General features: G+C 60.2%; 1 protein-coding gene across 1 annotated transcript; it reads left to right on the forward strand.

Moving 5' to 3' along the window:
• Positions 1-648: 648 nt before the first annotated feature.
• Positions 649-20,984, forward strand: MFSD12 (major facilitator superfamily domain containing 12). The gene is made up of 10 exons (XM_084614786.1): positions 649-1,086; positions 11,016-11,226; positions 14,063-14,186; positions 14,580-14,777; positions 15,880-15,972; positions 16,254-16,346; positions 17,713-17,883; positions 18,405-18,499; positions 18,952-19,082; positions 20,491-20,984. The coding sequence occupies exons 1-10, from the start codon at positions 819-821 to the stop codon at positions 20,577-20,579; spliced, it is 1,473 nt and encodes a 490-aa protein (XP_084470912.1). The 5' UTR covers positions 649-818; the 3' UTR covers positions 20,580-20,984.
• The last annotated feature ends 5,625 nt before the right edge of the window (positions 20,985-26,609 follow it).

Below are 26,609 nucleotides of genomic sequence, written 5' to 3' on the forward strand. Positions count from 1 at the left end.
CACAACTAAATCTGGGCCCCACCGCAACCTCGCTCTGTTTCCTCTAGGGCCTGTCAGACGCCCCGCTGTGACCCCAGGGTCTGTCAGGGGCCTGGCTTTGCGGGGTGCGCAGGGAGCAGCTGTTCTCTGTTTTGATGGAGCAATTTGGGGTGTTGAGCAAAACAACAACAACCCAGCAAGTTGCAGGTTTTACTTTCCCCTGTCAAATCGGCGCAGCGAGCTAGGCCAGGCTCCTGGTGAGAGGGGTAACCTCGCCCTCGCCGAGCGCCGGGGGAGGGGGCTTAGGAAAGCACTGGGAGCTCCTGAGCCGGGTGCCAGGGCCGCGCTGCTAACAACACCCAGCTCTTTCCGCCTCAAAGCGCTTCCCCAAGCGGCTCAGTGTCGCTGCCCCCCTTTAACAGGTGGGGAAACTGAGGCACGGAGCGGGCCAGCGGCCGAGAGACCCGAGGCGGCGCTCGCTCTGCAAGCAACCGCAGCCCGCCGCCGCCGCTCCCGGCCGCAGCCCCAGCGATCCACGCGGCTCGGCTCGGCTCGGCGCGGCCCCGGGGCGGGGCGGGGCGAGCCTGCCCCGGCCCCTCCCCGCCGCCCTCCCGATTGGCCCCGGCCGCCGGCAGAGCCCTGCCCCGGGCGCTTGGCCCCGGTTTCCACGGCTGGCAGGCGGGGGGGGCTCGGCGGAGCGGGGGGGGCGCCGGGCCGTAAAACCCCCGCGCCGGGCGCTCCGCCGCCAGCCGGCTCCCTGGCCCCCCGCTCCCGCCCCGCTCCCGCCCTTGGATGCGGCTGCGGGGAGCCGCTGCGCGCCCCGCCTCGGGAGCCCCGCCATGGCCGAGCCCCCGCCGCCGCTCTCCGGCCCGGCCCGGCTCAGCTACTCCCTGGGGCACTTCCTGAACGACCTGTGCGCCTCCATGTGGTTCACCTACCTGCTGGTCTATTTCCACGCCGTGCTGGGCTACAGCAGCGCCCACGCGGGGGCCCTGGTGCTCGTGGGCCAGGTGGCCGACGGGGTCTGCACGCCGCTGGTGGGCTACGAGTCCGACCGCTCGGCCGGCTGCGGGCGCTACGGCCGGCGGAAATCCTGGCACCTCGTGGGTAAGGCTCTGCCCCGGCCGGGCTAGGGGGTCCTGCGCCCTGGGGACGGGTCTGGGAGCCCCCTTCCGAGGCAGCCCTTGCACCGGGGGGGGGTGGTGGAGAAGAGCTGTGCGGCCCCCCCCATCTCAAAGCGATTTTGGGAGCCCCCCCACCCGCTTTGCAGGTGATGGGGGGGACCCCCCAGGCGAGCCTGCGGCTGAGCAGAGGCGAGAGGGAAGGCGAAGCCGGCGAGGCGTTTGAACGCCACTGTCCCTGCGCTGCTCCCACCGGCCGGACTGGCCGCCCCCGTATCACAGCAGCTCCCCGGCTGTCTCCCTTCCCTGGCCGCTGCTCTGCTGCCCAGCCCTGCCCTGCACAGTACGGGCCCCCCGGCGTCCCCTCTGAGCATCCTGCCAGGGCTTTGGGTACAGGAGAGCTCCCAGAGGCCGGGGCCCTCCCTGCTGTGCTGGGGAGGCTGAAGCTCTCTCCTCTCTGGAGAAAGGTCAGGTGAGGCCTTCCAGGACTCCAGGTGCAAACTGACCCTAAAGCCCCTTCCCAGCCGCCAGCGGGGGGAACCAACCCAAGGGAATTGTAGGATGCCTCTCATCCCCGCAGATGCCTGGGCTATACAGGAGGCCAGAGCAGATGATGGCAGGAGTCCCCCTCCCCGGGTTCCCAGCTCCCCACTCCCTGCTGGGGACACAGCTGCCGACTGGACTCTGGGTGTGGATCTCCCTGCCACAGGTGAAAAGCCCTGGGCGGCTGCCCCCCACTCCCAGCTGGGAGCACAGAGGCGAGAAACCCTGGGTGGCAGCTGCAAGCCCTGGCTCTGAGTCCCCCACACTGCCCCTCTTCAGTCTGTGGAAGCGCTCCTAGCTAAGGACCCCAAATCATTGCATGGGGACTCCAAAGCACCCTGGAAACTGACAGGTACAACCTGTCAGCAGGGATCGCTCTCCCACCAGGGACATGCAGCTACTTCTGGGGTGGAATGTGGCAGCTGTTAAGCAGAGCGCAGAAAAGCTCCCTGTCAGCTTGGGACAGAGCATGATTAGCCATTGAAATGGCTCGGGGCAATGGAGGGCCTGATCCTGCAGAGCTTTGCTCCTGGGAGTAGGGCTCATTTGCACAGGTGGCCACGTAAAGGGGTTGGGAGCCTGTCTGCGTGAGGGGCTGGGGGATAATAACTCCTGCTGGGAGACCACTGGGGTTCCTGGGTTAATGATGTCTGGACTAATCAAAGCTGCTGGAGTTTGTGTATGAATAAGTAACAGTACAAGCTTGGTTTGAATTGTCACAGACTCTGTATCCTGGGGCTGGCACAGTTATGAGCCATGCCGATGATGGTGCACCATAGGTGTCAGGGTAGCGGCCGTGTTAGTCTGTATTTGCAAAAAGAAAAGGAGGACTTGTGGCACCTTAGAGACTAACCAATGCATTTGAGCATAAGCTTTCGCAGGTGTGCTGGGCTGGGAAATACCGCTGGGGCGGCTTCCCTGGTTCGAATGGCTCTATGCAGACGGGCCATGCCTGGTGTGATGTGTACTGCTCTGAACCTGGCATGAGTCTACCATAGCTTCCACCTAGGGCACTGAGTCCTCAGGCTCACATTTAACTCTGAGGCTATGGGTTCAATCCCCTGTGACAACCAGGGTGACAGTCTGCTCTTATCAGAGGCTACATCTGCACTACGAAGATAAGTCAATCCACGTTAGGTTGACTTGCAGCTGCCGGTGGCTGATGTCCACGCTACCCTCCTGTCGGTGGTGCGCTTCCTTAGCCAGGAGCGCTTCCACAGACTGAAGAGGGGCAGTGTGGGGGACTGAGAGCCAGGGCTCGCAGCTCGGCACTGGAAGCCAGCTGCCACCCAGGGTTTCTCGCCTCTGTGCTCCCAGCTGGGAGTGGGGGGCAGCCGCCCAGGGCTTTTCACCTGTGGCAGGGAGATCCACACCCAGAGTCCAGTCGGCAGCTGTGTCCCCAGCAGGGAGTGGGGAGCTGGGAACCCAGGGGAGGAGCAGGGCTTCCAGCGGGGAGGGGGTAGCCCAGGGTGGCAATCCAAGCTGGGAGCCTGGGTGGCAGCCCAGTTTGGAGCGGAGACCAGGCGGTAACCCAGCTTGAGAGATCTAGGAGCCAGCTTTCTTGTCAATTTCATGGCTCCAATGGACCGGTGACATTGACAAGAATGACCGCCAACAGCCTTCGCCCAAACTACACTGACATAAGCCCTACGCCTTTCGTTGCGCTGGTTTTATTATGCCCGCATAGAAGGGGAGTTACATCAGCGGGAGGAGAATTTCAGTGTGTGCACCTCCACTGTTTTGTTGACAAAACTGTGCCATGTAGGCCATGTTGAACCTTCTGCTACATGTGGCCCAGGTGTCTTCTCCTCTTGGGGTATGTCCACACTTCAAACAGTACAGCCGCACAGCTGCAGCTCTTCAGTATAGACACCACCTAAGCCGAGGGGGTGGGTTCTCCCATCGGCATAGGTAATCCATCTCCTCTGTCTATACCAGGGGTCAAGTCTATGTAGCTGTGGTTCTCGGGGAATTTTTCACACTCCTGGGAGCCCTGGCCATACTGATGCAAGTTCCTAGTGTGGAGCAGGCCTTGGAGGGGATGTGGTTAAATGCATAGTCTACCACTGACCCCTGCTGTTGCTACTCCTGGAGGCACTGCCCTGGAGCCTTCTCAAATGGGCACAGGGTAGACTCCAGTGATTCAGGCTCCTGGGGTGGTTGTTAAGATGAAGAAATGGGCACCTAGTACGTCTGAGAGAGAACACCCCAGGCCCTCCCCTCTGATGACAAGGCAGTAATGGTTATGGACCAGCCCCTCTCCTGCTGTGAAGGCAGAACCCCGGAGCTGCTGGGGAGAAGCGCTGAGTTAACCCTTGGGTCACATCTTCCTCCTCGATTCCCAGCTTCATCGCTGCAGGGTGGCAGGGTACAGACAGGTAGATACTTATGAACAGAGATGTAGTCAGGCGGGCCCCAGAGACTTGGCTTGGAAGGGCATGTCCCCTGACGCTGCTCTTGGGATGCTAGTCAGACTCCAGCCTGAGCATCTCATGGGACCTTTGCAGCCACCCAGGTTAAGCGAAGGCCTCTCCCCGTTTTAGTGGGTGAACTTTTTAGACACACAGGGGGGAAGAGATTCACTCAAGAGCTCATGGCAAAGCCAGAAATAGATTCCAGGAGCCAGACTCCTCCTGTGCTGTTAGAAGAAGGTTACAAAGAGCCACGTGATGTGGAGGAATTAAGACGCCATGGTTGCACCGTCTAGTTCGTAAGTTGCCTACTCTGTTCTGTACGTTCGGCTGGCACTTGGCTGGCCCCGATCCCATGAGGGCCAGGGATTGTGATCTGGGTCCCCTGCTCAGTGGGTGTAGAGGACACGTGGCCCTTTGCCAGGCTGGGCTGTCAGGTGGAAGCTGCTTTCTCCTTGTCTCATCTCTTGTACTTTCATCGCCATCATATCTGAGCTCCTCACACCCACAGCACCACTGTGAAACCAGGCACCGCTATCTTTCCCCCGGTACCCCGTTGTACAGAGGAGGCACCAAGCAGATACGTCTACACTGTACACTGAGGCTGGGCTCTGACTCCGGTTTGAGCCCAAGCCCCCACTTCCATCGACACAAATCATTCTGACTCGGGTCAGCAAACGCACAGGATCTGGGTCCTAGGACCCTGCTGGGGTGGGGTCAGAGTCGTGCTGAGAATCAGGTCCAAGCCCTGTCATTTTGTAGTGTGGACGCAGCTCAAGCCGCAGACCTGAGCCAGCAGATCTGTGCAGTGTGCATTTGTTATCACAGCCGTGAGACCCGGGTCCTACAATGGTAAACCCAGGTTGACAATGCAGTGTGGACTCTTACGCACGGGCTTGGAAACAGCAAGTCCACAAGCCTGGGTCCCACACGCCCTGGTTTACAATGCAGTATAAACGCACCCGTAGTGACTTGCCCAGTTACCCAGTGAGCCTGTGGCGGAGAAAAGAATCAAACCCAAATTACTGGAGGCCAAGGCTGATGCACTCACTGGTGGGCCACCCTTCCCCCATTCACACCACAGCACCAGCTAGCAGGAGAGCTGGGAAACGGGACAGCGTGTAGGCTGAGCCCAGGAGTCCACAGTGACCACTTTCTCTCCATAACCTGCTTGGCGAGCAGCCACTCTCTGCCTTTGGCCCTAGAGCCTTGAATGGTGACCAGCCATTGCACGCCAGTTCCCTGGCTGGCTGCCTAGGGCACATCCTGCCCTCCATTCATGCACAGGTCTCCCGCTGATCTGAGTGCCCTGAGGGCAGTGCATAGCCAGGGGCTGGTCCCTTTGAGTGGGGGGCCCTTGTTTCCTAGGCTGCTGGAAGGGGAGTCCCGCCCCCCCTTCCCCCCCACAGCATTTGCACCTCTCCTGGGATGCTGTCACAGCTCCAGCTTCCAGGCATCTAGAAGTGACCCTCAAGGAGCATCTGGGACTGGTGGGTCATAGTGTTCCCTGCTGGTGGCTCCTTTGTTCTGAAAGGCCAGAGCTAGAGCAGGTGGGCACAAATGATGCCCATGCAGACGGAGCCTGTCCCTGCTCTGGACTGGACGCGCTGTTGTCTTTACTGGCAGCTCTCTGGGAGGCTGTCAGGCTCACCTCCCCAGACTCGGATGTGGGACTAGCATCCCAAGAGGAGCGTCAGAGGACATGCCCTTCCAAGCCATATTTGGGGTTGGGAAGGAATTTTCCTTCAGGGCAGATTGGAAGAGGCCCTGGGGGTTTTTCGCCTTCCTCTGCAGTGTGGGGCGCAGGTCACTTGCTGGAGGATTCTCTGCACCTTGAAGTCTTTAAACCATGATTTGAGGACTTCAATAGCTCAGACATAGGTGAGAGGTTTATCGCGGAGTGGGTGGGTGAGATTCTGTGGCCTGCGTTGTGCAGGAGATCAGACTAGATGATTAGAATGGTCCCTGCTGACCTTAATGTCTATGAGTCTATAAGGGCTGCTGCCAGCTAACCGAGACACAGTCTTCCCCCTGCAGTTGGGATTCATAATGGGCAGTGTGGGCCAGGGTTAGTGCCCCAGACTGAGACTTGAAAGAGCAGATTTTGCCCCTGGCTATGCCACTGACCTGCTGGGTGACCTTGGGCAAGTCCTTTCCCTTCTAGCTGCCTCAGTTTCCCCTCCCATACATTGTTAGTCTGGTCTGTTTCGCGTGCGAGCTCTTTGGGGCCAGGACTGTCTTTCTTTGTGCTTGTGCAGCGCCCCACCCAAGGGGCCTGTGATCTGCGTTGGTGTTGCTGTCACACCTCCAATGATCCAACCGCTGATAATCTGGCTCTAGAACCGGTCAGTGTGGAAACTGGCCTCCCTCAGAATACCTGAGGCTCTGCAGCCTGATCCAAAGCCCAGTGTGAGGACTCCCATGGACTTGGTGGGTTTTGGATCAGCCCCTGGAAGAGGTAGGGGGAGGTGACGGTGCAACCAAACCTCCCTGGCTATTGTTAACGGAGAATTTGACCACTGCTAAGCACTTGCAGCTAATCCATGGGCCCCTCCATATGTAGCATCTGGCTACTAGCATGGAGCAGAACTGGGGGCTTGAAGCCTGTCATCTCAATTGCCCCCAAGCATTAGGTTTGGGCCCATCTCTAAATGAAACTCTTGTGGGTTGCAAACAGCCCTCAGCCCCAGACTGTCTGATGAAATCTTCTGAGAGCTCTTTTATCTCAAGATGACAGGAACCTCTTTCATCTTGTGCAAAGCCATTATTCACGTGAACCTGTCATGGGGACACGTTGGGGACCAGAGCTTCCTGGGGCTTCTGGCTTGAGCTGCAGAGGGCCCAGATGAAAAGCACAGCGGGTCTGAATCCTTTCTTGCCATTGCAGCTCTACCCCAGCTCTGGGGGCACGTCCTGCATTCAGACAGAACCCCCATTGATGTCCAAACTCGAAGGCAGAGTATGGCCCCGGTCTTGGTCTTTGAGTTCAGGCTTTTGATCCCCAGGCTGGAATAAGGGGACATTTTCAAGCTAGTGCAGAGCTGATCATGTCCCAAGATCAGTGCGTCTGATGTGGGCTGTCGTGAAAGGCATGTCAAAATCCACTCAAAGCTTGTGGGTCCTGTCATGAGGCCAACTTCCTACCAACTCCACAAAGACTGATCTCTTTGTGCTCCGGGACAGACAACTGAGGCACGTAGCTTGGAGCTGATCACAGATGAGTAAATGTATTGGGGACAGAGGCTTAGGCTAGGAAATCTGCCCATTGGCAGTGATGGTTGCAGGGAAAAATGTGTCCCAACCATGTTAGGAGGTTGTGGATAGCGCCCGCTGCATTGTTGGTCAAGCTGCTGCTGAACCTGTTGTTGGCAACAGGTAACTTGTTCAAAGCTGACCAGGCCTGCAAGGAGCGATGGAAGAACAGGTCTAGCACAGCACTAAATATGGGGCCGTAATATTGGAAAATACGAGTGACTCCTGCCACCTGCTCCCCGCCCCCGCAAGTGGGTTCCTCTTCCAGTTAATGAGTCGGTTCTGCAGGGAAGCTGTGCCCCCTGTTGTGATGGGGGACTAGGTGGTGCCAGGGAGGAGAGAGGAGCTCGTTGTTGAAGCGTTGAACTGGGACCCGTGAGATTTGGGTGGATTCCCAGGCTCTACCCTCCACTTCCTGCGTCATTTTGTCCTTGCTGAGCCTCAGTTCCCCATTTTACAGAGGGTAGGGGAAAGGCGGGGGGGGGGCATTCCCTTTGTCTTGGGGCTCATGTATGTGAGAGTTGAGCTGGTTTAATTTAAGGGGAAATTAAGCCCCCAGCCCCAGTGTGGATGCCCTGGCTCTGGTGTAAGAGGCTGAAAGAAAATATCTCTGAGTTGATTGGGAACAGGATTATGTTAAAGTGAAACAAGCTCCCCTTGAGCTGAAGAGCACTCACCCGGGGCTGGGGGTGGGCATGCGCCATGCTGACGCGGCGTGTGCCAACTCTACGGTGTTTCAGCAGCACAGCTGGGCGCTGCAGCTCGGCCTCTGTAGTGTAGACGTGCTACAGTGGCGGAAGGGGAGTTCGATGCTGTAGTCGATCCGCCCCCTCGAGGCAGCAGCTAGGCCGACACCAGGTCTTCGTTCAGTTTAACTACATCTCTCGGGTGGAATTTTCACACCCCTGAGCGTCTTAGTTGGATTGACCTAAATTTCAGGTATAGACCAAGGTCTAAGGGTTTGTCTACACGTGACATTAATCAGGAATGGCTAATCTGCTTTCCGTTCCTATCCTGCCTTAATCTGGATTAGTTTTCATGTGGACAAGCCCTGAATGGGTTCAGCTTCACACTGGTAGCCTGAACTGGTGCCACTTTCCTGTTTAGACAAGGCCTGAGATTGTTGGGCTTGCAGGGTAGGGACTCGCGCCAAGGGTCTGCAGTGCCTGGCGCGACAGGGCCCTTATCGGGGGGAAGGCCTCTAGGCAGTACAATAAGCCCCTGCACAGAGAGCAGGCTGTGGGAGGGCAGGCAGATGGACTGAGGCTTGGTCTGCACGGTGAGGGTAAGTCGGCTTAACCACACCGCTCAGGGATGGGAAACGTTCCCCGTCCTGTGCGATGTCACGACTTCAGCTCCAAGTGGTCATCGCTGGGTGGACGGAAGAATTCCAGCTACCACCGCCCGGGGAGAACCCCTTCCGCAGGCGCACCCCAGAGGGGAAGATCTCCACCTTCTCCGCACAGCTCTGGAGACAAGTTAGAAAACACTATCTTGTTAGGAGGCCATTTGACAGCTGAAGGAGCCGGGGAGAGCTGGGGTTTCCTCGGCCGGTTTGCTGACCAGTTTATGCCAGCTGCGGTGTCCGTGAGCAACCAGGAGCCCCAACATACAACGGGGGCCCTTTTGGCGTCTCTGGCTGCGAGAACCTGGGCTGGTTTCCATGGCAGGGCAGGGGCGGCTCTGCGTGCTCCAGGACGCGTGTTAGGCAGCAGGCCACGCGTGAAGGGCTGTGGCCCAGCAGACGCGATGCTGGTGACTTGAAGCTGGGAGCACTTTTGGCTCTGATGCGTTCGCTGACTGAGAGGCTGGCGTGGGGAACGGGAGCTGCGGGGAGCGTCTCTGGTTTCGCTCTGACTCTGCCTGGAATTGGTTTCTGGCCCCGCTGAGCTCTTTAGGAAACTGAAACCACTGCCCGGTGTGGAGAAAGCCGCTGGGCAGAACAGTGACTCTGGTGCCCGGCGCTGGGCTGGGACGCGGGGGAGCCGGCTTGCAGACGTTCTGCGAGGTTCCTAGGCCTGCTGAGCCGCCGGCACCTTTGATGTGCTGATCTTGGGCCCCAGCAAATGTGCGAGGGCACGGCTTGTGCTGCCTGCTGGCTTCCCTGTTCTTGACATGGTCGTTTTCCTCCAGCCAAGGGATGGAGGCGTCCGCCTGCTCCAGCAGCTGACGGAAGTGGCCTGTTAGCCACGCTGGGCTGTCTCTCCTGGCCAGCCCTTGCTCGCCTTTTGCCATCTCCTGGGGACGGCGTGTGTGCCTTTGTCCCTCCCAGCGCTGGCTTCTTGACAGTAGCAAAGCCTGCTCTGGGGGGATGGGCCGGGACATGCAGAGAGGTGGGGGGTTGGCAGGGCATGGGGGGCTGGGTGGGGAGACCAGCCCTCAACTACCACCAGATGCTGAGGGGTCAGACCCCAAACTCTGTGGGCTTCTCTGGCCAGTAAAGGCCACAAGCCTGCCTGAGAGGGTGGGGGGCGTTCTCCAAAATCCCCTCTAGTGCAGTGCCTGTGAACGGGCTCATGGAGGGGCTGCAGCCAGCGCCCTGTGGGGGCAGGGGCAATAATCAGCCAGTGGGTCTGTTCAGCGGAGAACATTCAGCTGTCGCCTGGTGCTAGAAATGGCGAAGCCCTGAGCAATCCGTGGGCTCAGGTGCACAGAGAGCAGCCGCCAGGGCTAAGCGCCGTTCTCGCCTCACTAGACCCAAGTGGTGCCGCGTCGGTTCCCCCTGGTGTGACCCATGGCGCTGGGGTACCGGCGCTTGCTTGGATTGGAGCCAGGTGGCTGGCGGGCCTGCGTTGGGTTGTAGACAGGCTCTCCTGGACCCTTTTCCCCTGCCCCTGGCTCTGCCAACTCCCCTAGGTTTGGAGAATCCCCCTGAGCCCTCACTGGCCCAGGCAGCGTTGCGAGGGCAGAACGCTGCTCTAGGGCTGCCCAGCTCACCAAGGGCAGAGTCCAGCTCTCTCCGGCCATGGGGCTGGCTCCTCAGTCGTCATGGCAAGTGAGCCAGCAGCTGTCTCCGGCCGAGATCTGTGCAAAGGGGGCCCTTGTTCTGGCACCGGCGGCTCACCGTGCCTGCGCCCTAAGGAACACGGTCCAGTGTCTAGCTCAGGGCCCAGCCCCACGTCTCCTGGGTCCTACACAGACTCTGGGGCTGGGCATGGCTCTGCCTTCATGTCTTTCACACACACAGACACCCCCTGCAGGGACGAATGGCATAACAATGGGCTGACAATGAACCTTGCTGGTGTCTCTGGGCCGGACAGCATCCCGGTGCAGATCTGGCCGGCAGTGCTGACTGCTGCTCCCGGCTGCTAAGTGTCAGTAATCTGGCTAGGAGCTTGGCTCTAGCAGAAGGCCGGGCGGGCACCCCCGAGGCAGCCTGGCTGGAGACAGGAGCCCCACCAGAGTAAGCTTGGGAGTACCCAGGGAGAGGGACTTGCTGACTGCCCCGGCAGAGGGCTGCCAGCTCAGAGTACCCACGGAGTAGGAGCAGAAAGACGAGAGGAGTTGGCTTTACAGGCCAGTGCCTTGCACAGACGCGCTGCCCATGGCATAGATCCCGCTGTGAGAGGCGGCCACATCTGCTGTGCCCCTTGGGCTCTGAGCTGCCATGCGGTGCCCAAGAACCTCGGGACTGGTGTGTGTCCCTCCCCTGCTCCTGGCCTCACGTCCAGCCGGGCCCAGCGCTAACTCCTGTCTCTTGTCTCCCCAGGGACTGTCTGCGTCCTGCTGTCCTTCCCCTTCATATTCAACCCCTGTCTGGGCTGCACGGAGGCCACGCCCCAGTGGGCCACGCTCATCTACTACATCCCCTTCGTAGTCCTCTTCCAGTTTGGCTGGGCAGCCACCCAGATCTCCCACCTGTCGCTCATCCCCGAGCTGGTGACCACCGACCACGAGAAAGTGGAGCTCACAGCGTTCAGGTGAGAGGGTGGCACACCCTGTAGGCAGCCACGGGTGCTGGCGGGCCTCGAATTGGGCGCTTGGTGACGACAGCACAGGCTGCTTCTCCTGCAGCTAAAGGAGCAGCACCATCAGCTGTGAGCCAGTAGTGGGCTGTTATCCTCACTTAGCGTGGGTGATTTTCCGACTGCCCCCTCTGTTACCAGCACCGCTCGAATAGCGTAGTGGGGAGCGTGTCTGAACTCTGTGACTGAGCGTCACCCCTGCCTGGCAGCAGCCAGAGCAGATGGTGCACACACACGCCCCTGCCCCGAGGTAGCCGTGCAGCGAAGGCTGGGACCCGATGCTTCCAGGGCGGAGGTTTGGGTCCTGGAGCCTCCCTCGCAGAGCTGCCTGCTGGGACCCAAGATCTCCGCAGGCAGCTGGCCCAGCTGGGGGTCACTCGCCTGCATGCTGCAGTGTGAACTGTGCACCTGCCTGGCCACGTGGGGAGCAAGGCAGCTGCTACCTCTCTGAACACCCCCCACCCCTGGCACGCGCACCCCTCCCCGCCTGAGGCCAGATCACGCTGCTCACTGGGACTGTGAGAGCCGCCCATGCGCTCCTCTTCTGAGTAAGACCCAGGGCTGTGTCCGGCTCTGAAGGGCGCTTGGGAGCACTGGGGACCAAGCACAGCGGGAGGAGGTGCAGCTGCGTCCGAGGAGACGCCGGCTAATTCTGCCCATGGGATGCTGAGGTGCCGGGCTGTGTGGCTTCCTGCCCATCACTCCGTGCCTTGCCCAGCTCCCAGTAACTGGGCAGGGTCACGCCCATGGAGATGGGTGCAGGGGGGCCCCGCCAAGCTGCTGGACCCCACTGGGCTGAAAGCCGTTTCATGCACACCGCTCCCTGCCCCCTTCGGATTCCCCTACGGAGCTGGCCCAGCTTCCTCTCAGCCCTATGGCTGCTGCTCGTGCCCAGTCCCCTCTGGGGCTGAGAGGGTTAATTTCTCCTGCAGGGCTTGTCTGTTAAAGCCCAGCAGTCCCCAGGTCTGGCTGGTCCTGAGCCCAAGCCTGTCAATCATTCTTTAAATTGCTCCCCCCTTGCGAATGTCCTGCCGGCCTCCCTGCCCCCAACAGCTGTGAGCCCCACCTCGCTGTGGCTCTTCTCCTCAGCCCCCCGGCTTTGGGTCAGGCCTGTAGAGAGCGACCCATGCTCGGAGCTGCCCGAGCTCTGAACTCCCCCAGCACCCTGAAAGCTGCCTGGCTCCAAGCCGGGGTGCATCAGATCTCAGTGGGCATGAGAACCGGTGTCTTGGGAGCACTCGGGCTCTGCCCCCTTCCTGCCCGCCCCACAGCAGCTCCTGGGGCTCAGGGTGTGACAGGGCACCAGCCGCTCCATGGCAGGAGGGGTGGCCAGTGATACCCCAGGTTTGGGAGCTGCAGACAGATGACTTCTTCCCTCCCTCCCTGGTTCAGTGTCCAGGCAGTGGTGCCCTCTCCTCGTCTGGCTCAGGAACATGAGGGCCCAGCTGCTACCTGGCATTACCTGCCTCCAGGAGAGCTGGGCAGGCCTTGCCCTGCACTGCAGCCTCCCGACATTGCCAGGCGAGGGGCCGGGTCTGGGGAGGCTACGTGCCACTTGCAGCTGTCTCCATGGCCCCCGCTCCCAGCAAGCCCCTTGGCGTAGATAAGCCCCTGAGTGCCTGCACAAACCCGTATCCAGAGGGCGTCCGCAGCGCCGGGCACGTTGTAAACACACGCACACACCCCGGGCTGGGAGCTGCAGGAGGGGATGTGCAGGACTGGGGGACGGATGCAAACACCAAAGCACCTGTCACCCCCCGGCCTGGCTAGAGGGGCTGGTGAAGGACCGGAGCTGCCCAGGAACGTGGGGATGGTTGGGTCTGGGGTCCTGGCTGTGATTCTAGCTGGAGGGGTGGGAGGCTGCCCCTGGCTGTACTCAGCAAGAAGAGTCAGTCGCTCATGTCACCCACTGGCGACCAGCTCTGCGGGTAAACAGGGCCCAGGGCTGCCCCCCAGCAAGCCCTGGAGCAGAGGAAACGGCCCCATGGCTTGGCAGATGGAGCATTACGGGCCCCCTCCAGCCTGCGCGGTGCTGAGTCAGCAGGTGAGGAAGCGTCTCTTATCAGCAGGCGAGTGGCAAACGGCCCAGTTATCTGTCGTCAGCGGGCAGAAGTCCCCTCCGCACTGTCTGCACTCGGCAGATAACTCACCACAGGAAGGATGTGGAGCCATGCTAGGGCTGCGGGAGGTCTCACTGCCTCTGTGAGAAGCTGCCGTCTGTCAAACCGTCTGCCCCATACAGCCCCCAGGGTCACCTGTTAAACCACAGGCACCGGGGCGGGGCTGGGAGGTCCTGTGGGGAAAAGGAGAGACTGGGCTCTAAAGGGGGGTTGGGACCGCGGCTGCTGGACACGGACCCTGTGGGGGGGTCTAGCTCCCGGCAGGCCCTGCCCAGTGTCACCACTGTGGTCTACGTCCCGGGAGCGCCTCCACCTGGTCTGAAGAAGAGTCTCCAGCTGTCCGGGGACTCTGTTCTCCCTGCAGCATAATCCCAACTGCCCCGGCCAGTCTGGCTCCCTCCAGCAGGGGGCAGCATTGCTTGTCTGTGCAAATTCACCCCCATGGGTGTGTTCACACTCACCAGTTCTCTTTCTTCACACACACCCCACACACACACACACCCGGGCGGGTTTGTGCTGTGAATGTGCCTGACTCTGGCTGTGCAATGTAGGGGGGATGTGACCGGCTCAGATCTTGTCCTGCACCAACATGCCGTGTTTTCCCCTCCCTCTCGTGCACCCGGGTGCCCCGGCTGGGAGCGCCCCATGACACGCTGCGTGCTCTCCCCCAGGTACGCCTTCACCGTCGCGGCCAACATCACCGTGTATGGCTTGGCCTGGCTGCTCTTGCACTTCCAGCTCGGACTCTCGGGGCCAATGGAGCACCTGGGCGAGTCTGACATCCGTGTCTTCCGGGTGAGTGCGGTGGAGCCGGGCCCCAAGCAGCAGAGCTGGGATGGGGGGCCTGGGCTCCTGCAGGGGGGTCGGGGGTTGGTTGAGATTGACGTTTCCTGCTTCTCCACTGCATGGACGGGGAGAGGTGGGGAGCCTTGTGAATTGCATGTACCCCACATGTTCTGGATGTTAAATGTGGGGTGGGAAGGCTGGGAGACGGCGTGAGGCAGCGCAGGGCTTATGGGGCAGTTGTGGGTCTCTCGGCAGAGACTGGGATCAGACTGGCCTTCCCCTCTGCAAGTGCCCCCGATCCGCTTGGAAGGGGCTGGAGAGGATTAACCCATGCACGGCTGGCTGGCGCCCTGTCTCCCTGGCTTCCTGAGGATTTACTGAGTCTCCTTCCTGTCCCATCAGAACCTGTCCCTGATCGTAGTGGCAGTGGGCGCTGTGTTCTCGCTCCTGTTCCACCTGGGCACCAAAGAGCAGCGCAACCCTCAGGCCAGGCTGCTCGAGCCCGAGGAGCACACGCCGCTGCTGAAGAAGGGGCACAAAAGCCCCCCACGTCCACTGCTGCTGTGGAACCACTGGCTGCGGGAGCCTGCCTTCTACCAGGTACAGGGTGTGCCCGGTGAGGGGAGCTGGGGCAGGGCAGTCCCATGAGGGGGACAGGTATGTGGGGAGTGGGGGGCCTCCCAAGATGTGGGCATTGCTGGGTGGCAGGCCTGGCAGCTGGATCTCGGTATCCACAGGACAGGTACGGCGCGGACAGGCGCCTGATGCCCCCAGCCGTACACCCTCTCTGACCCCTGCCTTGGCAGTGCCCTGCTGGGGGGGAGGCCAGTCTCCAGACTTGGCCTCCCCAGTCATGCCAGTGGTGCTGGTGGCTTTTGCCGTGTCCACACCCCACCCCACCCCCCGGGACACAGGAGCCCCCGAATGGCTACTGAGCCCTGGCCCCTGCGTTGTCCCCGCAGCTCAGCACCTGGTGCTGGGTCAGGAGCGTCCTGTCCTGGGTGTGACGGGCTGCCCGCCCCTCCAGGACCTGCCGGGGAGCGCGGGAGTGTGGCCAGCAGCTGGCTGCCACTGCGACTCTCTGGGGCTTTGCACAGCTGTGTGGCACCCTGGGCGTATTGCTGGGCCTGGACTGTTGCCCGCTGGGGCTGGGGAGAAGCAAAGCTTTGGGTGGCTCAACAGCACCCCCTCAGGCCAAGGCAAGAGGAGCACTGCCGAGTGGGTGCCGAGGGGGAGGGGTGCTGGGGGGTTCCATGAGCAGCACAGGTGACCCGAGGGCAGAGAGACGTCCCACTTGGGACGCTCAGACCTACCCACATGTCACTGCGCCCAGCTGGCCCTATGCCCAGCCAGCCAGGCCTCTGGGCACCCCAGCGAGGCAGGTGATGACTCTAGATTCAAAGGGGCTCATTATTGGGGGAGGGACACTTGGGGGTACGAGAGACCCCTCCCCTTTTGGTACAGGAACCTCTGTCTTCTGCCCCAAAGCTTTCTACACGGGCCTGCGGAACTGGCCTGTGCTAGCCCCCTGGGCACTTTGGCTCTGCGTCCTGTGGCTGCGATGTCCCATATCTTCCCCAGGCGGGTGGAGGACCAGGGCCATGAGCCTCGAGGTCTCCGTTCCTTCCAGCACAGAGCACTCTGAGCTGGGCTGGAGGGCAGGGGGGTGGCTGGCGTAACTGGCTGGCGTGTCTCCCGCTAGGTGGCGATGCTGTACATGGCCACGCGGCTGATTATCAACCTGTCCCAGACCTACATCGCCATGTACCTGACCAACTCGCTGATGCTGCCCAAGGTGAGTGAGCAGCAGGGGGTGCCAGTGGGCAGGTCCTGCCCAGCTCTGGGCGTGCCACACTGGGGGTCACTTCACACCGGGCACCAACTCGACCAGGACAATCCTGTGACGCCCATGGGGGGGTCCCTGTGTCGCTGGAGGGGAGTGGGTTATGAGTGGGGAACACCCTGTGTGGCTGGTGGAAGGCAAAATGGAGCAGGGGATCCCAGCAGTGGTGGGGGGACACAGACCCTTGGGACATCTGTGAGCCAAGCACTCTGCTCTGTCTCTCTCCTCCCCAGAAATTCATCGCCACCATCCCCCTGGTGATGTACATCAGCGGCTTCCTCTCCTCCTTCCTCATGAAGCCCATCAACAGGTGGATCGGCCGAAATGTGAGTAGCTTGGGGGGATGGGGGGCAGTGTCCCACTGTAACTGCACACATCTGGGCCTGCGGGGAGATGCCCATTGGCAGGAGTGACCCTAGGAGGTGAACACCCCCACCCTCCATGGTGCGATGTGCCCAGGGTACAATCCAGACGGAGTCACTGTGACACCCCTGCCCTCCACGCTGGGGGACCGTTTACATGGCTTTGCTGCTGTAGACTCCAGCATGCAAGTCCCTCCCAGTCATGTCTGTGTGCTGCAGCTGGCCATGCCCTGGCTCTCCCCAGCCTGGGTTATATCACAGGGTGACCATAACATGCTCCCAGCACTAGCTTTCCCACCAGCAATGCGTGTCTGGTGCCGCCCAGCCTTCTCCTGGACAATACAAGCTTATCTAAAGCCTGCCATTTTATGAACAGAAACAATATCCCGTAACTTCCCCCCCAATGGAGTTTCCCAGCCACGTCAGTTCAGACACGCTCGGTTAGACAAATCAACACACCCAGTTTATTAACTACAGTGAGATTTTCAGTGAGTACAAGCCATGGGGCAGAAAAGTCAGAAATGGTTACAAGGAAAACAAAGCCAAAGTGCAGCTGGTGCCACACTTACCAAACTAGGCTAAACGCCAGGCAAAGTCTTTCTCACCACGTGCTCTCAACAGCCTTCCTGGCCAGACTCCTTGGGGCAGGAGCCTATCTTCTGTTCTCTGGCTGCTTCCTTTGTTCCTTCTGGTGTAGCAAATCCATGGGCAGAGAGCGCAAAGGGCAGGGAGGCTGTGGGGGGCTTGTCCCTCATTTGATAGACTCAGGCCCCACCTTGGACGTTTCCAGCTGAGATTCAGGAGACAGAGTCCACAGGAAAGGCTGGTAGCGGCCTGAACTGGTGTAACCCCTGCCAAGAGGCAGGATTTGCTGTGTCTACACCGTCCAAGCCAGGTGGTTATCCAGCCTCCTCTCGAAAATCTCCAGTGAAGGGGCTTCCACAACGTCCTGAGGCAGGTCTGGTCCACTGTCCTACTGTTCTTACTGAGAGAGACTCTAAATCTGCCGTTGTTTGAACCCACTGCCTCTTGTCCTGCCATCTGTGGCAAGAGAGAACATTTCTCCATCTTTCTTATGGCAGCCTTTAAAGTATTTGAAGACTGCTACCATGTTCCCCCTCAATTTCCTCTTTTCCAAACTAACATACCCCCTCCCTTCAGCCTTTGCTTCTAAGGCTGCCTTCCACCCCTTTGATCATCCTTGTCGCTCGCCTCTGGATCCTTTCCAGTGTCTCTACATCCTTCCTACTCATGATCCTATGTGGAGTCCTGGGTTTAATGAATGTTTTTCCCCCCACTCCCCCTCTCCCTGCCCTTCGCCTCCGAGCAGCTGACCTACTTCATGGGGTTACTCATTATCCTGGCCTTCGCCTCCTGGGTGGCCCTGGACATCCAGCTGGGAGCAGAGGTTTATGGAGTGGCTGTGCTGCTCGGGGCTGGCTCGGCCACCATCTTGGTCACATCCCTCTCCATGACGGCTGACCTCATTGGGAGCAACACGGTAGGTTCCTATGGGGGCAAGTGATGGGCCGGGCACAGCTGCTGCCCAGCTAGTGCCCCTGGGGGTAGAGCGCTGGGTACCACCACCCCTTTGCCATGCCCTGCAGGGAACGGCTAATCCAGGCTTGGAAAGGCGCCCTGGCGGGTCACTGAACAGGGCTGCCTTCCTTCTGCACAGCGTGGTCCGGCAGGGCGCTCGCTGGGCTTGTGGGGCAGTCGCCCTTCCTGGGTGTTGGAAGTGGCTTTAGAGCGCCTGTGGGTCTCTTCAGAACGGGATGCTGGCGTTGGTACCAGATGGGGATTAACTTCTGCTGCAGGAACGAGTTTGCCCACAAGAGGGCACGCGGCTCCCTGATTCTGTACATGGCTGAGCCAAGCTGCGCCCGCCCTGAGCTGGGTGAGAGAGGACTAGGGGGTCCCAGTGTACGTCTGCAGGGGGACCGAGCCGGGGCAGCTGCGGGAGATGCCAGAGGAGGCAGACGTGGGTGTGGAATGAGGCTGATGCTGTTGCTTTCCCTGCAGCACAGCGGAGCCTTCGTCTACGGGGCCATGAGCTTCACGGACAAAGTGGCCAACGGGGTGGTGGTGATGGCCATCCAGAACTTGCATCCGTGCCCGTAAGTGTCATGGCTGGCCTGGGGCTGCTGGAGAAGACCCCTGCGGCAGGCACCTCTGTTCCCCTCTAGGCAACAAGCCAGTCACCCAGTCCGGAGTATCTACCAGCCCTTCCCCTCACCCCATGGGAGAACCCGAGACCTTCCAACTCCCAGCACAGTCCCCTGCTGCTTGAGCTGAAGAGTAGCTGCCCTGGCTGCCAGCCGTCGTAGGCCAACCAGCGGGGGGATGCGGTACACTCTGGCGGTGCCTTGCCACTGCACTGTGCCATTCCCAGAGCCAGCACGTGCCCCTTCCCTGCTCCACTGGGGCACTTGCCGTCCTGCCTTCCACCTGCCGTGACTGCTCTGTGCCGTCCCAGACTTCAGCGGCTCTGTCCCCTCTCCGGGGCGTGCGTGGGGCGGGGGGGGCCGGGCTGGGGCAGCTGGAGCCTCACTTGTCCCTTTGCCTTCAGCACCCAGCTCTGCTGCGCCGGCTGCGTTGAGTTCTACCACTGGGTGATGGTGATAGTCACCGGGGGCATCGCTGTGGTCGCCACTGTGTGTCTGTGCTGCATTATGATCTGGCCGATCCGGGTCCGATTCCGTGAGTCCCGTATCCAGGAGGGGGGCTAGCGGGGGCCTGCAGTGAAATCTCTGCACAGGAGGGGCTGGTTTGTGAGGGAGGGCGTCTGTCTTCAGATCCTGCCGGCTGTGGGGGGCATTTTCCGCTAGCCTGGTCCCAGCAGGCGGTGGTGTAGCAAAGCTGGCTGTGGGGAAGCTCACAGCTGCTCCAGTTCCACCCACTTCCACCAGGAGGCACTGGAGGGGAGCCAGATGCCAGCATTTAAATGAGCTAGAAAACCCGCTCTCCCCATCTCTAGCTATTGCACCTGCCCTTTCCCTGGGGTTCTCTCTCGCAGGCATCGTGCTGGGTGACTGGCCGTTCTCCAAGCAGCCCTAGAGCTCACCCCCCATCCTGTCCCCAGGAGACCCAGCTGACCCTGGGGTGGGGCTGTGTGTGCAAGATCCTCTGACATGGTGACTTACACCGAACCACTGGGGGGTAAAATGAAGAGGCTTAAGCTGAGCTGGGGGGCCAGGCCTGTTAGCAGATGCTCCCCCCACCCCATGCACCTCCCCCACCCCACTGACTCGGTGGCAGCTCTGCTGAGGGGAAGCATCTGCAATGTCCTGGAAGGCTGGGGGCTCTAATATGACTACGGGGCACCGGTAAGGTGATTTTGGGGGGCACCGCAGCTCCTTCGCTGAACACTGGGGGTGCTGTGCAGCCTCTGCTCCTGCTGCTCTCTGAGGTCTGGTCTACACTACAGACCCCCCAGCCCCAAGTGGGGTAGTTATACCGACCTGACCCCCATGTCGACAGCGCTGTCCATGGGAGAGCTGCTACCGCCCCTTTGTCAACACGCTGCAGCAGCATGGCGCTTTCAGCGTAGACGTGCCCTCGCTCCTGGGAAGCTGGTGCCTCTTGGCCAAGACCTGGTGGGGGGCAGCGGGGGCTAGTGGTCAGAGCACAGGGCTGGGCGTCGGGTGGCTGTGTTCAGTGCTGGATGGTTCAGTTGGTGTGTAGCTGGCCTTGCCTAGGTGCTCTCCAGCGGGGCTGGCAGATGTGGGCTGAGACCTTTCAAAGCTGCCCAAAGGATTTGTGCACCCAGCTGCTCTGAGGATGAGCAGGGAATGAGGGTACAGTTCCTGTAACAGCTTAGACCGCCACAGGCCCAGAGTGCTTCATACTTCTCTGCAGGGAGGGTGTCTGGGGAGGAGAAAACACGGCCTCCTGTTTAATCATACCCCCGCTCCCTGGTGGAAGCCCAGGGGCCCCCCGGGTTAAGATGGACACTAGCGGGCAGGGCCACGGGATGCAGACTGGGGTCTTGTCAGTCAGCTGCTTAGTGCTTTTCTGGCCCATGTCCCACACCTGGAGGGGGCACCTCAGGGCCTGGGGACCTGTTAACCCAAAGGCCAACCTGCGGCTGCTTCTCTCTCTGCTGCAGATGACGTCTCGGTGCTGCCGCTGGCTGGGGCAGTGCCGGACGAGGCTGGCAGCGCAGAGGGAAGGTGCCGAAGCAGCACGGTCAACTGAGCTGGGTGCTCGCACTTGGAACCAGGACTGCGCCACTTGCACTTTCCGCCTGGGACGCTCCGAAGGAAGGGAGCCGGGGCAGGGCCGGTGCTGAGGTCGTGCAGCACGTCGGCCTGTTCCTTTGCATCTCCCTCCTGCCACTTTGCACAGACTCTCCTTCCCCTGTCACTGGGTAACATCACCCCCTGCTGGCAGCAGGGGCAAATCCCATGTCTTTGCACGTGTCTAACCCTAGGACTTGCCGGGCGGCGGCACGAATTGGATCCACCCCATGCACTGCGGGAAGGGGGCACTATAGAAAACCTGTACGTTTTTAACACGTGTTGTGCAATCTGTCTGTGAAATAACACTTTTTTTTAAACGAGGACCATCCTGAGTAAAGAGACAACATTTTGAAGGACAGCAGCGCTGTGTGCGGGGGATTCCGATCTGCCTCACTACTGGCAACTCTCCTGCAAACTGCATTTCCAACTGGGGGCGGGGACCTGCCCCTCTTTCACCCCTTAGAAATTCTGCTGATTGGCCTCTGCACAGGGGATCTGGCTTCAGCATCACAGCAAAGCCAGCACTTGTGAGATTTAAAGTCCCAGCTCCTGGAGTCAGGTGACTAATGGGCATTTTGGCTTTGATTTTGTTTGAAGCAAGTTTCCAGCTCTTGTGGCTGCAGAGAGGTGTGAAACCCTTAAGGCTCTGACCCCAGAAGGGGAACCCATACAGTGCTACTCAGGCTAAAAATCACAACTCTTTAATCTCAGGATTAGGGGGTGGCTGCTTGTGGTTTTTGTCTTTAACACTTGGGCCCACAGCGCCAGCCTGTCCCTGGCCTCCTCTCCCCCACCCACTTCCCAGGGTGCTGCTCATGTGCCTTCTCCCAAACGGCCGCCTCCTTCAGTGGCGGCTGCCCCTCCCAGCTGTGCAGCTGCTGTCTGACTTGGTCTCTGTGCCGCTGGGTGACAGGTTCCCCAGCCCTGGGCCAGGATCTCACGAGGCTGGGCATGCTTGTGGTAGCATGTCCCCTCTCCTGGGTTAATGCCGGGCTGGCCAAAGTGCAGGGTGCAGGAGGGCAGAGGAGCATTAAGTGGTGGGACAGGCCCACTGCTCCAGACCCCCCCCCCTCCCAGGGGCTTTGGCTGCCAGTAGGGGGGAAGAACCAGACGTGCTGCTCCTAGCCTCACTCCAAAGGCAGGTGGCTGGAGTGCCTCTGGGGAGGGACAGGGCTGTGGCTGGCAGGGCCTGGCCCTGCACTGCCCCTCCTGGGGGCATGGGAGGCAGGTGGGAGATGGTACCCTGGAGGCATGGGGGAGGGGGAGATGGTACTTGCTGCTTTCTCAGCCCAGCAGGCCGGTTGGGCAAGATTCCATGACTGCTAGACCCAGGCAGCAGCTCTCCTCATTGTGTGTACAGCACCTGGCGCAGTGGGGCCTGCTCCAGGCACTACCCCAATGCAAGCCCATAACGGGGGAAATAGAGGCCGGGGGCAGGGCATGGTCCCCACTGGGGTGACCAGCTGGAAGCAGCTTAGCGCCCATCCGCACTGAGCTCACAGGGCATTGGGGCTGCCTAGAGCCAGTCAGTTAGCTCAAGCCTGTGCTATTTGTGGTGTGCACACCAGCCTGCCCGTGCGGGGCTGTGTCCTGCTCTTTCCATCCATGCCCCCAGGCTGCCCCAGGGGCTTTGAGCTTCATTTTGCAGCATCTCCCCCTCCTCTTTCAGTGGATAAACTAGCAGCTGGTTTCCCAGCAGCCCTAAAATCGCACGAGGAACTGCACACGGCTGAGTAAATGGAGTGCGGAGAAAAACCTCAGCCGAGCATCTGCCTTGAACTCCCAGCCCGGAGCCCTAATTGCATGGCCAGGCTCTGCTTCCTGTGAGCTGGAAGGGGATGTGCCCTCGCCCAGCTGGCTCCTTGCAGGGCTGCTCCCAGTCACCCATAGTCTGTTCTGAAAGACCCTGTCCTAGGCCACCTCCGTCTGCATCACCCAGCAGCCAGGGCTGGGACTGGGCCAGGACCCCACGCCGGCACAGGGATGATGCTGGACAGTGGGGCTGTGGCCCCCACAAGAGTCTGAGCCCCGCTTGCTGAGCTGGACAGATGGGTGCTCCCTGCTGGCACCTCGTCCACGGGGGCGCACTGCCCGTTCCTGCTGCCCTCTGAGGCCCAGAACTGGGAGGGGAAGGAGGCTCTCTGGACTCTTGGGGGGGTTGAAGCAGGCTGGTTAAAGTCGATTGGGGTGCAGTTTAAGCTAAACCAAGCCAAGTCTGAGCTTCCACAGGGGTTTGTGCCAAATTAACCACCGTGCTCAAATGTGTTTATGTTCCACGAGCACGACGTGCAGACAAGGCCTTGATCTCCCCCAGGCCTCCCTACCTCATGGGGGGCTGTAACACCCCCCCCCGACCCTGGGCTGCTGAGGGCCCTGGACAGAGTCTACAGCCTGGGCCCCTCCCTGGGGCTCCGAAATGGACGGGGGGGCGGGGAGGGAGGAGGAACAGCAGGATCCACCTGAGACCCTGTGTTCCAGGCCCCCGAGCCCTGGGCCGTGCAGCCTCCCCAGGACTCCCCGGAGCCACTGATCTGATCGGGTCTTGCCCAGAACACAGCAGGCAGGAACTGCATCGTTCGCTCCATCTGTAAATGCAGATTGTGAACTCTTCGGGCAGGGGCTGTGGCCTTGTGAGATGTTTGTACAGCGCCTGATACAACCGGGTCTAGGCGCCCGGGCGGTGCGGTAACACACAGTAAACTAAGACAGAGGCGGCAAGGGAATTGCCTAGACAAATCTGTGGCAGAGTTGGGAACAGAATCCAGGCGTCCTAGCTCGAGAGCATGAGTCTATTTCCTCCCTGACATCTTGGGGCAAACAGGGTCATTCACACAGTCCCAGGCGTTACCAACCAGGGCTGGATTTGAACTGGCAATTGAGGGAGACATTTCTTCAGGGGTAACAATGGCTGGCCTCAGCCAGGTCACAGGTCCCCGTTCCTATAACATCCCCAGTGTTGGTGCACCCCACCGAGAGGAGAGGGCTAGGGGAAGCCACGGGCTGAGGCCAAAATCCTGTCAGGTTGTTAGTGAAAGGTACAGTGACTGGAGAATGCCGGGGAACTGTTGTATACAGGACTCCGGCTTCCCGGTAAAGAGTGTGTGTGTGTACACTCACACGTGTCCCTACCATCCCCTGCTGAAAGGGACGAGCCTGTGTGTGTGTCCATGTCCCTGCCACCCCCTGCTGGGGAGGATGAGCCCAGCTGTGTGTGTCCCTGCCACCCCCCTCGCCCACAGCACCCGGACTTTGGGTGTCCGGTCAGTAGTATTGACCGGACACGGTCAGGTTCCCTTTTTGACTGGACTTTGTGGTCCAAAACTGGCCACCTGGCCACACTAGTGTGTGTGTGTTTGGGGGGGGGGGGCGTAGTTCCACTTTTCAAACCTGTCGTGCATTCACCATTCAGTGACTGCGGGGCTGCGCCACGTGCTGCCAGGAGAGTTGCTCCCTTGCAGCTTTGCAGTGGTGAGGGGTGCCCAGGTCTGGTGCCTTTAGCAATGGATGCTGCAGCTTAGTGTCTCTAACCTGCCTGTCTCCACCCAGCCTCCAGCTGGGACCATTCGCTCATCTACTCTCCACACCTGCATCGCCCAGGCCAGGTACCCTGCAGCGAGATTCATCACCAGCGTTTGGCTGAAGCAGCTTCCAGAAGGGCAGCCAGCATGGCTCTAGAGACGGGGAATCCACCACGTCCCTCAGGAGTTTACTCCAGAGGTTCATGATTGAAAAGTTTGTGCCTAATTTCTAATTTGACTGTGTCTGACTCCAGCTCCAGCTGTTGGTTCTTGTTTTAAAGAGCCCTTTAGGCCTGGTGTTTTCTCCCGGTGAGGTGCTTAGACACTGTAATCAGCTCACCTCTTGATCAGCTTTTTGACAAGCTAATCAGCCTGAGCTCTTTACATCGCTCGCTGTTGGGCTTTCTCTCCAGCCCTTGGGTCAGTTCTGTGGCTCTTACCCACACCCACCCATTTTTCACTGTCCTCTTTAAAATGTGGACCCAGAACTGGATGCAGTGTCCAGGAGTGGTCTCACCTAGGCTGGACGCAGAGGTAAAATCACCTCCCTGCTCTGGCTCACCACTGCCCCATTTATCCAGCCAAGGGTCGCACCACAAGCATGGCACTGAGCGCTCAGGGTAAGGTGCTTGTCCATTCTGACCCCTAACTCCTTTCCAGAGTCCCTGCTTTCCAGGGCCGTCCCCAGCCTGCGGGTGTATCCAGCTTTTCTGGCTCCTAGTTGTATGTCCTTGTCGTATTAAAACACATTTTGTTTGACTGGGCTCAGTTTCCCAAGCAGTCCAGTTCGCTCTGTGTGACGGCCCTGTTCTCATCCTTCATTGCTACTCCAGTCCTCAAGCCGCCTGCCAAGTTAGAAGGAGCAGCCGCATTAGATGATGTGCTTTACAACCACTAACTGATCAATTCCCCCCTCCCACATACTCTTCTATGTGCAGTCAGCAGGCGGGATCATTAACCCCATAGAATGGAGGAAACTGAGGCACAGTGAGTCACTGGCTGCCAGCCTGGTGCTCAGACCACATCCCACATGAATCCCCATTTCACCCAGAGCTCTCGCTCTCCCTGCTGCATTTACAGTGCCGACAGGCTGGGAAGGGGTTAATAGTTCTCCAGGGGTTAATAGTTCTCCAGGTGTGTGGGAAGCTCAGTTGATTGCAGAGTGGCCTTCATCCCAGCCAACGGGGCTACATAATTACCGCTCATAAAAGCGTTAATCAAGGCTCAGGTGACAGCTGTAAACTGCACAGGTGGCTGAGAGCTAGCCTGCCTCCTCCAGGCCGCCCCGGGCCGGCTCAGGCTCACGGGTTGTGTTCCGCGTTACACAGGGAAGTGGCCCAGTGTCCTTGTACCCGCTCTGCTTAGGGAAGCCCTGAGCCTGCCACAGCAAGAGCTTTGTAGGGCAATAACGTGAATACCTGCTTCCGTTCTCAGGCCTGCCCCACCCCCTTCAGGCACGCGCACCCCCCCCCCCCGCTAACGACTGGCAGGGACCCGCAGAGCGCCCTGCCTGCTCTGCAGTCACTCTGCCATGCACACGGGGAGGTCATGGGTGCCAGGTTTGTATAATTTTTGGTGGTGCCCAGAACGGGTCCAAGCAGAGACGTCCTGTCCGTAGGACAGACTGGGGCAACTGCCCCAGGCCCCGTGCTTTGGGGGGCCCCACACTTCAGGGGGACGTGGGGTCCAGGGTGACCTGGAGGGTTAGCGGGGGGCCTGGTACCGGCAGCAGTGAGCAACCCAGGCTGCCCTCCTCCACCCTGCCCCACCAGCGCCTGATGTCTCTCGGGGGAGGGAAGTGGAAGCCAGAAAGAAGCGGGGTGGGGCCTTAGGGAAAGGGGCGGGAAGAGGTGGGGAGGAGCAGGGTGGGCTGGGGCCGTGTTGCTCGCTGCTGCTGGCACCAGGCCCCCCACTAGCCTCCCAGATCCCCCTGGATCCCGCATCCCCCTGAAGCGCAGGGCCCCGCAAAGCATGGGGCCCAGGGCAGTTGTCCCGGTCCATCCTATGGATAGGACGGCTCTAATTAAATATAAGCCCAAACTTTTGTGGAGCTGGGCCCATGTTCCTGAATATTGGTGGAGCATGGGCACCCTGGGCCCATCTAACTCACCGCCTGTGGGTATGTGCAGCAACATTCGCACACTCGCATACACCCAGTGGTGAACTGGAGCTGGTTTGCACCGGTTCGCGGGAACCGGTTGTTAAATTTTGAAGCCGGTTTAGAACCGGTGGTTAAAGGGGGGGCAAACTCCGGCCCGCGGGCCACATCCGGCCCCCGGGACCATCCTGTCCGGCCTGCCTGAGCTCTCGGCTGGGGAGGCTCCCCTGAGAATCCCTTTTTAATTTTTACTCACCCAGCGGCGCTCCAGGTCTTCGGCGGCATTTCGGCAGCGGGTCCTTCAGTGCCGTCGAAGACCCGGAGCGACTGAAGGAACCGGTTCTTCAACTTTTGGCAGCTCACCACTGTG

The sequence above is a fragment of the Lepidochelys olivacea genome, assembly GCF_965140295.1.
Source record: "Lepidochelys olivacea isolate rLepOli2 genome assembly, chromosome: 25".
Lineage (NCBI taxonomy): Eukaryota > Metazoa > Chordata > Testudines > Cheloniidae > Lepidochelys > Lepidochelys olivacea.